The sequence below is a fragment of the Petaurus breviceps genome, unplaced genomic scaffold (assembly GCF_028583685.1).
Source record: "Petaurus breviceps papuanus isolate PSGF00001 unplaced genomic scaffold, PetGlider_PUasm1.0 90137, whole genome shotgun sequence".
In the NCBI taxonomy this organism is placed as follows: Eukaryota; Metazoa; Chordata; class Mammalia; order Diprotodontia; family Petauridae; genus Petaurus; species Petaurus breviceps.
The window spans coordinates 226,342-243,471 of NW_027187183.1; the positions used below are offsets into that span (position 1 = coordinate 226,342).

The window sequence follows — 17,130 nt, forward strand, 5'->3', positions numbered from 1 at the left end:
TTCTAAGATTTCCTTTTTTTTTTTTAATTTACAACAGTAAATTAAATACACAGACTTATCTTGGCTAAAGAGATTTTAAAGGTAACCACCCAAAATTACACAATTTAAAAAAAAAACCTGGCTTGGAAGGATTTATAGTCAAATTCTTTTAAACTTTCCAAGAATAAGTAATCCATAAATATCACAGATTACTTAAAGATGGAACTCTTTCCAATTGCTTTTATAAGTAAATATAATCTGATCAACATAACACTAAATGTCACTAAAGTATGTATTCTCTTTGACTTCTACTAGGCCTATGGCCCAAAGAGAGCAAAGAAAGAAGAAAAAGACCCATATGTACAAAAATATTTATAGCAATTCTGTTACAGCAAAGAACTGGAAGCTAAAGAAGTGCCCTTCAACTGGAGAATGGTTGAACAAATTATGGTGCATCAACTTAATGCAATATTGTGCCATTGGAAGTGATAGAAGAGATGTTTTCAGAGAAACCTCTTAAGATTTATATTAACTGATGCAGTGAAGCAGAGCCAGGACAAATTATCCAATAATAGTGTTAAGAAGAAAAATAATTTCTAAAGACATGAGAAGTTTTATCAATGCTATGACCGACCGATTTTGCAAGAATGATGAAGTGTGCTACCCAACCTCCTGAAGAAAAGATAGACTAAAATTGCAGAACATACATTTTCAGATACAGCCAATGCAGAAATCTATTTTGTTTTGACTGTATACATATGTTAAAGACTTTTTCTTTGTCACTGTTTAAAATACAGATTAAAAAAGAAAAAGAACAAGTTCCCTAACAGATGCAAAAACACAAAATAAAATATTAGCAAATAAATTACAACTCTAATGTAAAAAAAAAATAACAAAAACTTAGAAAGGAGGGCTACCTGGTTTCTTCTGGCTTTTAATTTCCGATGCTGAAGACTTGTGACCTGGCTCTTGCATTTTGTTGGAAGGGGGTTCTGTGCCCTGGTCAGGCTCAATCACTGCACCTCTCCAGCTATAAGAGACAGGAAACAATATCAAAATTATTTGAGAACATGAAATTTATCAAGTAATTAAGCACCTATATGTTTAGCTCTTCATTAGAAGCTGCAGTGTTAGTCTCTACATCAAAGAAGCTTAAGTCTTATTAGAACACAGGGAATAATACAAGACAGTTAATACATACTAAATTATGTGGTATGATACAAAGAAGACTGAACAGAATGGGTTGTATTTAATATAGGTAAGATTCCTTGGGGATATCAGTTCAGGACCAGTCTTTCAATGAGAATTCAAATGAGTAACTTCTGTGAACTGATCACTCTTAAGGGTGATAGTATGTATGAAGATCCCATTATAGTCTCGACCATAGCAGGATATCAGTTGTTGCTACTAATTATTTTCTCCAAGAACAAAAGATAAGTCATTAAATCACTCTGCTCCAGGCATGAAGTTTTTTGTTTACTAAAGCTAGGTGAGCCCTACCATTTAGCAAAAGAACACTATGATATAGCTAGAAGGGAGGCAGTGTTTCCCCTTACCAAAAGGTATTATTTCAATAAGCTATAAACCTAGAATTCTGCTTTTTATGCCAATGCTGAGGGTAGGCTTACTGTGCAAAGGTGGAACATTTTGCTATTGTTTGAGCAATGCTGGGGGGGAGGGGTTTGGTTTGTTTGCAAACATAGAATACAGTAAAACTGCTCTTTACTGAGCAGTTTTTTAAAGAAATCAATATTTAAGGGGAGGCCAGGTGGCTCAGCGAGTAAGAGCACCGGCTCCAGTGTCGGGATAACCTGGATCAAATCCGGGCTCAGATACTCAGCACCACACCCAGAAATAACTGGCCGTGTAACCTTGAGCAAGTTATTTAACCCCGACTGCTTTATAAAAAAAAAAAAAGAAATCAATATTTAAATAGCAAGCAGCCTTTCCTAGATTTTTCGAACATTTTACATAGCTAAAAATCCCACAAAACTTGTCCAAGGGTGCAGTGCTTGAGGAAAATATCTTCACAAAATAATTTTCACATATAAATGTATTAAACATATTAAACATTTTAAACATAATCAGATTATATAAACATATAATATGAAAAATATTTTCAGATATTTAAATATTGAGTTTAATAAAAAATTCTTCAAGTCAAATATATTAAAGAATAGTATATATCTCACAGCCAAGCTCCAAGCATTTAGAAGATCTGCATTACAAGGGTTTTCCACATACATTAAAAACACTGCCAGGTAAATGCTACACACCATCATTATGAGAAACAATTTACAACTGCCTAGAAGTCCCATGTCTAGAATTGAAAGCGCTCAGTTAATGGGAAGAGAATGCCACCTCCACAATTCTCATTGCAATCTAAATGGCAGGAAGCTGTCAATAACTCAAAGCATTTAATTCAGGAGAGTAGCTCTACCCACAAGACAGAGGAAAGACAGATTAAATATTCACCAATGTGTTTGGAGGCTCCATTTCATCTCCCGACTTTGACTCATTATCCCCACTTCTACCCTCCCCTCCACAAACGAAACAAAAAACATCCCCAACCCCCCTTATTCCATTTTAAAATGTAGGAGTTAATGGATTTAAAAGGGAAAAAAACTACTGGAGGTTGGGGGGAGGTACAAAAAGTTTTATTACCAAGACTTTAATTCACATTCTGGAAAAGGCTTCTAGACTAGTTGTTTCTAACTTTTATTTTTCATCTAACCTGCATGATTATTAACCCATGACAGTGCAATCAAGAGACAATATATAATAATATATAGTCTGGACAAGGCAAAAGATATGTTTGTGGGTGTCTGGTTGTTTGTTTGGTTTTTTGGGGGGAAGGGAGGGAGTCAAATTTTCTTTCCAAAAAGCAAAGCTCAAACCATACTAATACCTATGTTTTACCTTGAAATCAGTAATAAGATATTGCTATGATACCTAATAACAGTCCTCTCAGATTTGTTTTCCTTGTTGTCCTGATCATGTTCCTTCTCCAGCCTCTTGGTATCATCATCATGTGACTTTTCCTTCAAATCTTCCTGTGGAGCTTTAATCTGTAGATTCCCAAGCCTCCCTCGACGAGGATTTCGGGTTTTCTATAAGATGTAAGCACCTTCCATGAAATTAACTGCATATACTCTACTGGGGTTTTTAAATAATAAATAAACCCTCAAGAATAGCAGAATGGTTTATATCAAAGAAAACATGAAAATTATTAAAATAGTATATAGTTTCAGATGCCCATATAGCTTCAAATCCTTGTTTCTATGATACAGTAAAAACAAAAGAAAAACTACCAGACTAACCAGCCCAGCTTGAGAGAAATTCTGTCAAATTGATAACTTTCTCAATGCATATAGTAAGCTAAGTGCTGACACCCTACACACCTACAAATAACAACCTAGCAGATACAGTGTTCCAACACCAAAGGCCCTGAAGACCAGTATCACAAATCTGCAATGAGGAGAACAGACGTGTTTCATTTACGGGAAAAGTATCTATATTAATTTAATTGTGGATGCCCAATTCCCTAAAGGTACATGAAAGTTGCTATGGACCCTATATGAAAAAAGGGTTGTAGCAAAGTGAAGGTGCCAAAAGAATGCTTCCAGACCTGTTACTTCAGACCTAGATATTCCTTCCAGAATTGGAATTGTTCTTCTCAGCTTTATGTGGACCTATTTGTCCCTCACCCTCATATAGCTCTACCTGGATTTTTAGCTTGCCAAACTTCCACCAGACTCCTCCTCTTTCCGCCCCAACCAGACACACTGTTAAAAAGGGTCAACAGTGGTTAGGACAGTCATGATGACTGCTAGAGTTCAAACTATACAAATTCAGTCTACTGTACAGCTGGGGCTGCATGTAGTTAACTCTCCAAACTAAAAATGATGAAACTCTGGTGGTATGTTACAGAAAAGGGAGAAGGGTCCATCCTTTAAGGCTATACCTTCTGAATCCAACCCCTGAGAGCTGTGGGGTTAGAAGCATCCTTTTTCAGACACACTATCCTTACCAACACAAGCCATTTACAAAGACTGCTACAAGTCTATAATAAGTTAAAAAAAAAATCCTCACCACTAAAGACCTCTATGGAACATAATGCCCCCAATTTAGTTCATTTTTTTACATGCAAAAAGCACTGGGAAAATGTAACTATTCCAAATAGAACATATGAAAGAAAGCTCATTTCCTGCCATACCGCCCCCTCTACATTCATCCCCCAAATGACTTCCAGAAGATTGGCTTATATAATGCTTTTAAGCAATAAAAATGTACTTGCGGGAGGGGGAGGGAGGGGGGGAGATCACATGTTCCTTTCACAAAATTACAGCGCATTAATGGCCAAAAATGGGGTCAATAAAACCAATGATGTGCTTTTCTCCTTTTTAAAGATGACAATAAGCTTAGAAATATACTGTACCCTTAGAAACCAACAGTATGTTTTTTTTTCAAGCACACAAAAAAGAAGGTACTTATAGCCATTAATGAAGCACTATGCCAATTTTTTTTTAGTAGTTTTTATATAACCTCACAAATGTTTTTCCCATTAAATCAACTATACTTCAGAAGTTACATTAAACTTCAAGAAAGCACTCTTAGGAACTGCAAAAAAGGGCATACTCTGAAAACTCAAGGTTATGGATTAGGTAAGATTAACCAAGTAAAAAGTACTCAAATAAACTATGCCATACAAATCTCCCTGGACTTAAGAGATATCAATATTTGTAGAACCAAACAATAAATTAAGAGGAAATTCTTCACACTGAAGAAAGATTCATCACAACTGTGCTCTTTACATTATAATTCCCAAAGTATATTTAAGGGCTTACAGATTTGATTAAGAAGCAGTTTAAAGGAGGAAAAACATTTCTAACTCAAGTCTTAGGAGGTAAATAAAATATAAAAACATAGCATTTTTGAAATGCTTTTGCATTAATCAATGGGAAAATTGATTTAAGTAGACAGTAGAAATGTAAACAGAAATGTTTTTTTCCTAAGAATGTATCTACCAACAAAACTAGTTATGTAGTCTTACAGGCTTTGGACAAGCTATTTGGCCTCTTTGGACCTCAGGGTCTTTATCTGTAAAACAAAGATTTTTTTAATTTAGATTTTAGAAGCCCCTCCCAGCTCACATTCTTGGAACTACTCTGGCATTCCTCCTAGTCCTGCTTTGAAACCTGTCCCCCATCTACAATTAATTCTAAGGGGTTATCATGACATCATCAAAATGCATTTTAGTGCACTTTAAGAAACATTGGCATTCTTAGCACCTTTGGGAAGAAGTCTATCCTCATACTTCAAACAAATTTAGGGAGTAAAATGCAGAAGTGATAGCATGTGATGCTACTCTAGAACAATAGCTTTTAGCTTAACTAGAGCTAAGGTAGCACTGTGGATAAAGTGCTTAGCCTGCTTTCAGGAAGACTGAGCTCATATGCAGTCTCAGACATTTACTAGCTATATGACCCTGGACAAGTCACTTAAGCTGTCTGCCTTAGTTTCCTCAACTGCAAAATGGGGATAATAATAACACCTACCTCCCAAGGTTATTGTGAGGATCAAATCAGATAATAACTGTAACGTGTTTAGCAGAGTGCCTAGCATTTAGTAAGCACCATAAATACTATTACTGTTGTTATATTTATTATTATTTACACTATTATAGCTGACTACATGGTTACCACAGCTTCCATTGTAACAAAGTCTGTAAAATACCTGAGGCAAAATCTCAGGAAAGTCACCCTGATTAGCATCTGCTTTCTGAGGAGCTGCTAAAACAGCTGGATTTAGTTCAGGAATGTCAAGTTCTATCTTCTGTTCTTCTGATGATCTGCTGGTGAAGGCTACATATGAAAATACATCTTAGTATATAAAATGCTTTGAGGAGTAACATTGATTAAAAATCATTAGGAAAAAAATTCTAACATTTATTACCCATTTACAACAGAAATATATTCTCCCAGGAAAATTTTTATAGAGTCAAGAAAAGAATATGATGAATGATAATCACTCATCTCCAAAATGTTTGATAGTTTAAAATTGTTCCCCATATCAACCTGAGTTCACAATATTCTGACAAAACTATTACTTTTCAAAACCAAATAAAATATAAAGGAAAGTCAGCAATTTCTCCTGGAAAACTAGAACAGATTTAGTCTCTTCCATTAAAAGTGACTGTCATTAGCAAATTTAAAAGGGATCTAATATCTTACTAGAACAACCTTCTACTATAAATACAGAACATTAAAGAATTACAATTTTGAATTATGATCAAATTGGTTTTCTTCAATGACCTCCACCCTAAAACACCCGGCAAACTTTCAATTAAATTTTAAATGGAATAAATAATAAATAAACACTACGAAAGCAACCAGATTATGCCAAATCAACGTCCAGACCTTTTCCATAGTCAATACAGCAAGCAGTCTGGCATCTCTACTGACCTTGATGGTTCATCAATCTGGTGCTATGTCATGTTATCCACAGGCTCATTAACTCACTTTAGAGCTCACCTGCTGCTTAATCAACATGCTACCACAAATATAACTTTTAGGTGCAAATTGTTCCGATACCTCTCCCGTGGTTAGCCATATTGATGTAGGAAATGAGTCCACAGACAGCAAGAAAGGCAAAGAAGAAAAGAATTATATTCCGCTGTAATCGTGATAACTGTTTCCATTTCTAGAAAGAAAGAGAGATACTTTTTTTTACCGAAGATAATACAGTAACTGAATAGAGCTATTGAAAAATCTCTATCACATTTCAAAAATAGAAGAAAGAATGCAAGTGTTAAGTTCTATTGTTTACTGTGAACAAGAACAAACTATTTCTGAACATGTTATACCCTGCTAGGATAAGGAAAATAACATAACGGGCTGGCACATGCCAGATGAGAATAAAGAACTTATTCCAAAACTTTTTCTGGCCAAACTCACTGGGAAAAGAACCATCAGGTATAGTTACTCAGGAAGTCAACTTTTATGTTTTAAGTTTGGTTTACATAAGAGCCTTAAATCAGCCATGTTTCTCACACGAACAGGGATATGTGAACCTAAATAATTATTTGTGTATATTTCTGAGCCCCCATACAGTAAGTTCCTTGAAAGCAAGGGCTGTGACTGTGCCTTTTTTTTTTTTTAGCTTTGTATCCCTAGAGTCTAGAAGACTGTATACAGTCTAGGGTATTATATGTAATATATGTAATTATATGTAATACATCCTAATGTTGCTTAATTTGATCAAACAAGGAAGCATTTATTAAGCACATACTATATACCAGAAAATGGGAGAACAAATATAAAAGAGAGATAGTCCTGGTCTTCAAGGACTTTACATCTAGTAATACTATATTTACTCAAACTGCATGCCATCTTTTAAGGAGAATAGCACTGTGAACTGGAAGAGATAAGCCAAAGAAATAGTGAAATCTACAGTACACCTCTACCATTGCAAACAAAGTCATAGTAAAAAAAACAAACAAACACTCCCACATATTTTTTTTCTGGACATGAGAATTTGTGTTTCTTACTTTCTCAACTGGGGGATAAGAGAATGGGAGAGAGGACTATTATCTTCACCCCAAAAAATTTTATTTTAAAAACAAAAAGATACTAAAAGTTGTTGAGTAGAAGAGTAACATAGTAAAAAACAAACAAACCCTAAACCCCCCTAAAACACTATTTCAGCCTGGGAGGGGAGGGGGTCTGGGCATGATATTATGAAATAGAAGAAATGAAACTGGAAGTTTCCTCATATAGTATGCAAAATGACCCTAAGTAGGTGTTCAAGCTGTCTTTGTCCTAGAAGTAGTCTTTCAAAACCCTTTTGTATCCCAGGAGAACTTGCCAGCTCCATCAGTCTCTTAAAAATCTGGCAATAGGCTGCCCAGAAGTGTGGGTGGACGGCTCTGTGGGCATCAATTCGGAGACAGGTTTGTCTGTCAGCACTCAACTTAAGTAGGTAGCAGGGTCACAGGTGGTTATGGAACATAGATTTCCTCAGAAAGGATAGAATTCCTATATCAAGGACTCCCCGTCAGCTATCTGGCTCTTTCTGTTCTGCAAGGAGCAGCAATGTCAAAGAGAACAAGAAAATATCAACTGACCCCTAAAAAGTAAACATACCTCTCAATCCCAACCATAATCTTTGAGGGGACTGAAGGAGGAAAAAGGGGGTAGAGAATTCAGTTTGGCTCCTCCTGCCCTAGAACATACAAAATTTCACTTTTACCTCCAAACTCAATGTTACTTCATTTATTCTATGTGACTAGTCTTGGTCCAATCCTCTGGCAAACACATCCTTCAAATTTCCTCTTCCTTCTACTCACACCACCCTGTGGGCCCATTTTCTGCCTAGCCAGGTCCTATCTCTCATCAGGCCCAGGTCCAGTACCATTTCCTTCTCTATCCCTATCAGCAACATTAGCTCTTCCCAGCAGGCCACAATAGCACATAAGTGTAGGTAGAAATCCCTCCCATTCTTAGGGTCATTATTGTTACTATTTTTACTACTACTACTGCCACTCATACTATTAAGACTACTACCCTTGCCCTGACCCTCAGGGCCTCCTCCTAGCTGCACCTCACTGGACAGAGCTGCTACAACTTCTTTAACTGTTACTAATATTAACAATAATAATAAATAGCAGCTAGCATTTATATACTTCAATATTTGCAAAGTGCTTTACATACATTATCTCATTTGATCCTCAGCACAACCCTGTGAAGTAGGTGCTATTAACCCCATTAATAAAAATAAGAATCCTGAGGCTGAGAGACAGATTAAGTACCTTGTCCTGATCATAACACTAGTCTGAGGTTAATTTCAAATTAAGGCATCATTGTCTCCAAATCCAGCGCTCCCTTTACTAATCAATGGTAATAACCAAACATTACCCACCTACTATGGGTTACTACTATGGTACTATGGGTTCCTTGATTTTTTCATGCAGTAATGTACTTAGAAAATATTTTGTTCTCTTTTCCATGCTCTCGTCTAATCTTATTTTCTGCCTATCTCTATATTGTGAATTTTTTATTCTGCTTCCCCTCCAAGTATGTGTTACGTGTGGCAGGACAGCAAGTTTCCTGTCTTTCTTGGGGGAGGCACAATTCCCTGGTGATTCCCATAAGAACTCCACCTTTCTCTAGACCTCAAAGGAGTGGGTAAATTATTGACAGGATAGCATCCCATGAGGGCAATAAGAAAGAGAATGGAACAAATACTACTATTTCTTGAATGAGATTATATCCCTGTCTCCCACTCATGACCAAAGATATAATTTTCTGTTCTTATCTGATTCCCTTCCTCCCTAGACAGCTCCCTGGCCTCTCCCTATCTTCAATTCTCCCACTTCATACAGTCAAGAATTTACTACCCTTCCAACACCGCTCAGTAATTCACTTCAAAGTAACACTGTCCTCCACCAATCAATCTTCCAATCTACCAAGATTCTAGTCTTTCCCCAAAATGATAATAAAAATTAAAATCTGCAGTTTTATGCCTAAATATTATTGTCCCTATTTCATAAATGAAGAAACTAAGGCTCAAAAAGGCTAAGGAATTTATTCAGAATCATACTTCCTAGATTTTCCCCAGTCTCAGTGCTGCCTCATCCCCTAGGTCCCTAGTCCATTCTTCCCTCTCCATGCCCCAAATCACGAACCCACTCCAGGTCCTCCCCAGCCCTGCTATTGCACCAGAACCAGGACTGGAATATAGTTCTCTCACTTACTCTTACCACCTACTCCTTTACTCTACCCAGCACTTTCATTCTAGGCATCCCTCACCAACTCTGTAGCTCTGTCTCAATCCTCACTCTCCTATGCCTCAGGCCTTATCCACCTGTAAGGGATGCCCAGTTCAGTTTCCAACCCCAACTTGATCCCCAGCTTCATTCACCAAATGGAACTTTCTCTATTTTTCCACCCTTTATTCTGACTCCTCCATACTCTTCAAGCCCTCCTTGTTTACCACAGTGCCCCCATTCTCTGAGTAAGACTTCACCAGTTAGCAGGAACCCCTTCCCCCCACCCCCCAGGTCTGCTTTGTCATCATTCCCACCAAAAAAATCCACCCAGGCCTTTCCAAACAGAAGCCATTCCTCTCGAATCTGCAATATTCCCCCACCCCACCCTCACTCTCTATCCCACAACCAGGAGCCTGACCTCTCCCATCAGCATAAGTAAAACTTCTTTGGCACCTCTCTCCCTTGCTCTTCCAGTCCTAATACTCCCTCCACTCCCCATAGCACAGAGTCTCACTCAACCCAAGTTTTGTCCCACCCCGACTATTCCCCAAATCCCCAGTCCTCCCCTCCCCCTTCCCTGGCTCTTCCCCTTTCAGGTCCCCATAGGCCCAGGCTCCACTACTCACAAACTGTTCCCATCACTTTTTCTCCCCAGGTCCCACTCCTCCCACCAGGCCCTTCCCTTCCCTGGGGCACTACTCTCCAAAGGCTCCAGACTACGGGAGGTGCATCCGGTCACCTCCACTCCCCCTCCCACCCATAAGTGTTAAACTCTGCCCCTTCCCCAGCCCCTCTACTCCCCTCTTCTCCCAGAGTCTTTGTTCGCTCTTCCCTCCCCGTGTCCCCACTTCAGCCTCACTGCTGCCCCGACCCCCACGTCCCAGGTCCCTTCTTCCCTCTCCACACTCCCAGCCCTGTGCCCACTCCAGGTCCTCCCCAGTCTCGCTGCTGCCCCTGACCCCCAAACCGAGAAGCAGCTGCTACCCCTGTTGCCCAGGTCCCCAGTTCCTTTTTCTCTTCCCAAACCCTCGATCCCACGGACTCACTCCAAACCCCCAGGCCCTTCTTCCCTCCCCAGGTGCCCCCACCCCGGCTCCGGCCCGGGCCTCACCCGCCAGCAGAGGCGCCGCCGCCTCCAGTACTTGCTCCCGCCTCCGCCACTCTCACAGCTGCCCTGGGACCGCTCCCCCAAGTTCAGAGTCACCGCGAAGAAGTCCTGCCTCGGCGAAGGCGGGTACATGGCAGCGGCCGGACCGGGCCAGCGCCCGAGACACGTCAGGAAGCCCAACTAGGAGTAGCCGCGAGCTCACAGCCTCCCTGCCGCCCACCGCCAACCGCCATAGCCACGACGCCGCCGCCGCCACCGCCGCCGAAAACTGCCGCCGCCCAGACCCGCGCGGCAGAGGCCACATCCGGGGGCACGCGGGAACTTCCGGGGCGACTCCGTAGTGGCAGCTCTAGCCCACCTGCCCTTACTCTATGGCAGCAGCCATAGGAAGGGGACTAGGACCAGGTACCGGAAGTGCGTGAAGCTGGACCCCGCCCCCAACCCTGGATGAAACCTGCAGTGGTCTGTGTCTAAATACACACTTTTGGGTGCATATGGACACATTTGGGGGAGACTTAACAAGAGAGAATCACAGTATGTCAGAGTTGGCAGGATTTTAGTCATCCCTAAGGTTAACTTCACCCATCCATTTTAGAGTTGGAATAACTGAAGTCCAGAAAAAGAAAAACTCTTGGCTCAGACTGAAAACCAAATTCCTGAATTCTTTGCCCAAAGGTCTGTCCCACACTAGGGCAACATGTCAGCGAGCGTTTATTAAGCATCTAGTCTGTGCCAAGCACTGTGCCAAGTGCTGGAGATTATAAAAAACAAACACCCTGCCCTCAAGGAGATCCCAGTCTGATGAGCAAACAGCCCACAGTTAAGTACAAACAAGATAGAGAAAAAAGTGGAGCGTGTCAGAGGAAATGTACTATGATTAAGAGGACTGAGGAAGGCTTCTTGTGGAAGGTAGGACTTTAGCTCGAACCCGAAGGAAGCTAGGAGGCAGACAGGAGAATGGAGTGCACCACGGCAGAGGGGGGGTGGGGACGGGGAACAGACAGAGAGAACACCCAAGAGCTGGAGAGGGACAGGCCCATTCGAGAGACAGGAGGCAGCCAGGTGTTTAAGATTACAAGGAAACTGGAAATGTCGGAAAGAGAGAGCTAGGTAACATTGGGCTTGAAAAGCCAAACATCGGATTTTACATGTGATCCTCGAAGTATTAGGGAGCTGCTGCAGTTTATTGAGCAGATGGGTGGCATGGGCAGACCACTGTTTAAGAGGATCACTTTGACACCTGAATGGAAGATGACTGGAGGCAGGGAGACCAAACATCAGGCTGTTGGCAGCAGTCCAGCTGTGAAGTGATGAGGACCCAGGTTGGGGAGGTGGGAAGGAGGGCCAGGGTGAGAAATGTTACAAGGTAGACACAATAGGACCTGACTATGGATTGGCTATATGGGAGATGAGAGTGAGGAGTTGAGGACAATACCTAGGTTCCTAGCCTGGGTGACCGGGAGGATGGTGGTACCCTTATCAGTAATAGGGAAATTAGGAGAAAAGATTTATGAAGAAAGATGAAAAGTACAGTTTTTGATATGTTGAATTTAAGATGTCTATGAAATATCCAATTCAAAATGTACAGTAGGAGATTGAAGATGCCAGACTAAAAGTTTAGAGAGGACTTAGGGCTGGATATATAGATCTGAGAAGCATAGGGAGAAAATAGTTGAATCCATGGAAGCTGATGAGATCGCCTAGGGAAGTCCAGATGGAAAACAGCGTGGTATAGAGGAAAGAACACTGGATCTGGATTTAGGAAACTGAAAAAACAGTTTCCAGATCCACCAGTCTCTGTGTAACTGTGAGCAAGATAATGCCTCTCTCTGAGCCTCAGTTTCCCTATTTGCAAAGTGAAAAAGGTTGACTAGATGATATCTAAGTCACATAAGGACTGCCATTCTATGAGTCTGAGACATCTCCAAATCTATAAAGTCTCAGGTTCTGAAGATGTGATTCAGTCCTATAAAAATCTGTGTCCTGGTCATAGTATGGTATATGAGCTTGTGCCTCCCACCCAGAATGGGAGACCTCCCCATCAAGTTACAAAGAAATTTTTTAATGTTGGGTACTGTATAAGCAGCTAGGTGACACAGCAAATAATGTATTAGACTAGGAGTCAGGAAGACATTCTGAATCCTACCACTGATACTGTGTGACCTTGGGGAAGTCATTTAACCTCTATTGGCCTCAGTTTCTTCATCTACAAAATGGGAATAACACCTAATTCCCAGGATCATTGTGAGAATCAAATGGTGTACATAAAACCCTTTGCAAATTTAAAGCACATATTATATTAATGCTAGCTATTTTTGGCACAGTGGATAGAGTGCTAGGCCTAGAATCAGGAAGCCTCATCTTCCTGAGTTCAAATATAGCCTCAGAAACTTATTAGCTGTGTAACACTGGGAAAGTCACCTAAACCTATGTGCTTCAGTTTCCTTATCTGGAAAATTAACTGGAGAAGGAAGTGGCAAACCACTCCAAATCTTTCCAAGAAAACCCCAAATGGGATCACAAAGAGTCTAACAGAACTGAAAAACAACTAAATAACAAAATTATTATTCCTTCCATGTCTTGGGAAGAGCTTTGTGAATTGCTGTATTTTGTGCCTTTATCATTTTGTGCCCTTCTGATAGTAATGCCCTTCACTTGGCTAATCCTCATATCAAAGACAAATTTGTTGTCCCTGGCCCATGCACAAAGCCTTCCCAGTTTGGTAGATCCTGTTTGTATACAACTGTCCTGTTCAAGAGCCCAAGGCCAACTACATGCTGTGATGAATGAATTTATTAAGCACTTATTATATTATATTAAACTTATTATGACATAAATATTGCTTATAAATGTGCTCAGCACTGAGAATATAGAAAAAGTTAAATAGCCCCTGTTTGTAAGTAGCGCATGTAGCAGCAAGGACCCCAACGTCCCCAGGGTGGCTGCCAACACAGGTTCTTAGATCTGCTTTGTTAAAGGAAAGCAACTCAAAATGGGTTAACAAACTTACTTTAATCAGTGAAATATGTATCGTTTACCTAGTTCAGGGGAAAAAGGTCAGCACCCCGAACTTCAGAGTATACAGACAGAATTATCAAGACAGAGAAACAGATCAAATAGACAGGTTTCCAAACTGTCCAACCATTACATCTATACCAAATCAACATCTGGGTTTTTCAAAGCTGGGGGCTCTCAACAACAGCTTCCCAGAGTCTCATCTGATCAAATCACAGAACACTTCTCAAAGCGAGCCCCAAAACAAAGCCTCAAATCAGGGTTTATATAGCCTTCTCTTGGCTCAGAGAATGTAACAACCTTCTGGACCCAATGGCCAATCAAAAAATATCTACTGAAAAACAAGCCTCCCATCCCAGGCTCCAGGTGCACTTTAGCCTAGGAGCAGGGAAGATCTTAAAAATTTACATTCCCATTACAACCCACATTCTTATTGGGGGAGACAACACATAAATCACAGGCCTTCCTACTTAGGATCATAGATTTTGTACCAGAAAGTATCTCAGATGTCATCCTATTGAACCTCATCATTTTACCCTGAGCAGTTGAGTGAGAGGTGGGATTTGAACACAGATCTGCTAAGTCCAAGTTCAGCATTCATTCTTCTGTTATACCATGCTGCCTCCCAATATGTCCTATAGGAGGAAAACTTAGGTAATTTATTCCTAAAGAGATGTCATGCATTAGGAGTATAAACAAGCTTGGGGGTCTTGGATAAATCCCTGTATTACAGATCCATAGTGATCCAAAAGACCACCAAGTTATCACTAAGTTCTATGGAAAAAAAAAATTTAATACTGACACTATACTCTGAGATTTAGGTTCAAGTCTCCTCCTCACCCCCAAACAATTTTATTTAACATTAATCTTTATCCAAGACATTTCTTGATTAGAAAGATGTCCAAGAGGTGGCCAGGTGGCTCAGTGAGTAAGAGCCAGTGTCGGCTCCAGTGTGGAGATGACCTGGGGATCAAATCGTGGGCTCAGATACTTAGCACCACACTCAGAAATAACTGGCCGTGTAACCTTGAGCAAGTTACTTAACCCCGATTGCTGGAAGGAAGGAAGGAAGGAAGGGAAGGAAGGGAGGAAGGGAGGGAGGAAGGGAGGAAGGGAGGAAGGGAGGAAGGGAGGGAGGGAGGGAGGGAGGGAGGAAGGAAGGAAGGAAGGAAGGAAGGAAGGAAGGAAGGAAGGAAGGAAGGAAGGAAGGAAGGAAGGAAGGAAGGAAGGAAGGAAGGAAGGAAGGAACATGTCCAAACTGGCATAGTCCCCCGTGTTGTCTGACAGGACTTTGCCCCAAGATAATTTCAGATGCCTTAGAAACCTTGAATAAGGAGAAAAATATTACAAATACACTCAGTTCACATTTCAGAAGTGAGCAGTCACTCTCTAATTCCTTCCCATAACACTAAGCTAGCTCTAGGAATTAAACTAATTGATGGAAGCAACATACTTTAATCTTTTCTCTATGGAGAAAGATGGGTCCTCGGATCAATCATTTCAGGTGGGTAGGGAGGAAAGGAAATTAATAAGACTGGGAATTAAATTTGGTTATCATTATTTTTCTAGTTATTTAATGAAGGGCTTTCCTTTTTCCCTTTTGTTCTGGCCTATCCCCACTTTCCAAGGGACTTTTCCCAGGAGTCTAGAAAGGGCTTCAGGGGAAAGTATTGTTTCTTTCTTCTTTTTTTTTTTTTTTTTTTGCTTTTTGGAGGTGTGAAGGCAGGGCAGTTGGGGTTAAGTGACTTGCCCAAGGTCACATAGCTAGTAAGTGTTAAGTGTCTGAGGTCATATTTGAACTCAGGTCCCCCTGACTCCAGGGCCGGTGCTCTATTTACTGCACCACCTAACCGCCCCCAAAAGTATTGTTTCTTAATATTTTCAGTTTTACTAAAAAGATTTTAAATGTTTCCACAGCCCCTTCCACTTCTATGATCCTATTCTCTACCAGAGGTGCTCTGCCCTAGGACCCTTTCAGAAATTCAAGCCCAGATGCCCTGCACCATTTTCCCCACTCTGCTTTATACTCTTCCTTACAAAATAAGATTAAGTAGAACAGCTTGGAGCTCCCCAAAAGTCCAGGCTATGGCATTCTTGAGAAAGAGGGTCTGTCTTACTTACCTTTATATTCTTTTCAGAAAGCACAGTCAGTGCAGTACAAAGGGACCCCTCTCTGAACATACCACTGGCACCATAAAAAATAACTGTAGGGGCGGCTAGGTGGCTCGGCACAGTGAGTAAAAGCCCTGCCCCAGAGTCAGGAGGACCTGAGTTCGGTTCCAGCCTCAGACACTTAACACCCACACACAAAAACTTAGCCATGTAACCTTGGGCAAGTTGCTTTACCCCAATTGCCCTCCAAAAGGCAAAAAAAAAAAAAAAAAAAACAACTGTAGCATTGACGTTTACTTTACCCAATTTCTCACATTCCATTTAGGCAGTGGTTTGGTTTACCTTACTTAATGGTCTTCCTAGACCTGATCCCACAGAACTCTGTTCATAGATTCACAGAGTGAATCACAGAGCTTTGGCTGTGAAGAACTTTAGAGACTCAGCTTGATTCTGATCATTCCAAAGTACTAGTCATTTTAAATTCTAACAATCTCCAAAGTACTCTCACAGTTGGGTTGGGATGATGCTGAGCCCACTGGCACTTCTGATGAAGAGCCCAGATACTAAATTTATTCCAGGTAGTTCAGCCAAACTGATTCAACCTAAGCAGAAGAACTTTTGAGAGTATGACTTGTATTTATATACAATTTAAACAAGATAACCAGTTTTAATGACTGGAAAATTCAGCAGCTCCAAGAGTAGCAGGCATGCACATAAACATAATCTGGGACAGCTAGGTGGTTTAGTGGATAGAGTGTCAGGCCTGGAGTCAGGAAGACTCATCTTCTTTAATTCAAATCTATCTTCTGACACTTACTGGTTGTGTGACCCTGAGTTACCTCAGTTCCCTTATCTTTAAAATTAGCTAAAGAAGGAAATGGCAAACCACTCCAGTATCTTTTCCAAGGAAACCCCCAAAGGAGTTTTGTGACAGAGTCACAAGAACACATAAACATAATAAAGGCAGAAATTTAGAACAAAAGATTGAAGGGGAGGACAATGCTTCTGAGAGACTCCATCAGGTTTTGGTTTTTGTATCCACCTTCCCCCTTCTATTTGAACATACTACTTAAAGGATTGTCCAGGGCTGAGGAAAACTTCAACACTTTAGACTCAAATGGCTTTTTTATATTTTAGGCCCAGAAAG

The 17,130-nt window shown here is 40.6% G+C and overlaps 1 protein-coding gene across 2 annotated transcripts in view; it reads right to left on the reverse strand.

Annotated features, from left to right (window-relative positions):
• Nucleotides 1-11,168, reverse strand: part of MAN1B1 (mannosidase alpha class 1B member 1) — a 34,802-nt gene extending 23,634 nt beyond the window's left edge. For both annotated transcript variants that reach the window (XR_011172364.1, XM_069107504.1), the window contains exons 1-5: nucleotides 10,860-11,168; nucleotides 6,573-6,681; nucleotides 5,716-5,843; nucleotides 2,932-3,089; nucleotides 897-1,009 (exon numbers count right to left, since the gene is read on the reverse strand). Coding sequence is in view for 1 of the 2 variants with exons in the window: in XM_069107504.1 (XP_068963605.1) it covers nucleotides 897-1,009; nucleotides 2,932-3,089; nucleotides 5,716-5,843; nucleotides 6,573-6,681; nucleotides 10,860-10,988 (637 nt within the window). In the remaining variant the exon portion in view is untranslated. The remainder of the gene's footprint in view (nucleotides 1-896; nucleotides 1,010-2,931; nucleotides 3,090-5,715; nucleotides 5,844-6,572; nucleotides 6,682-10,859) is intronic.
• Nucleotides 11,169-17,130: the final 5,962 nt, after the last annotated feature.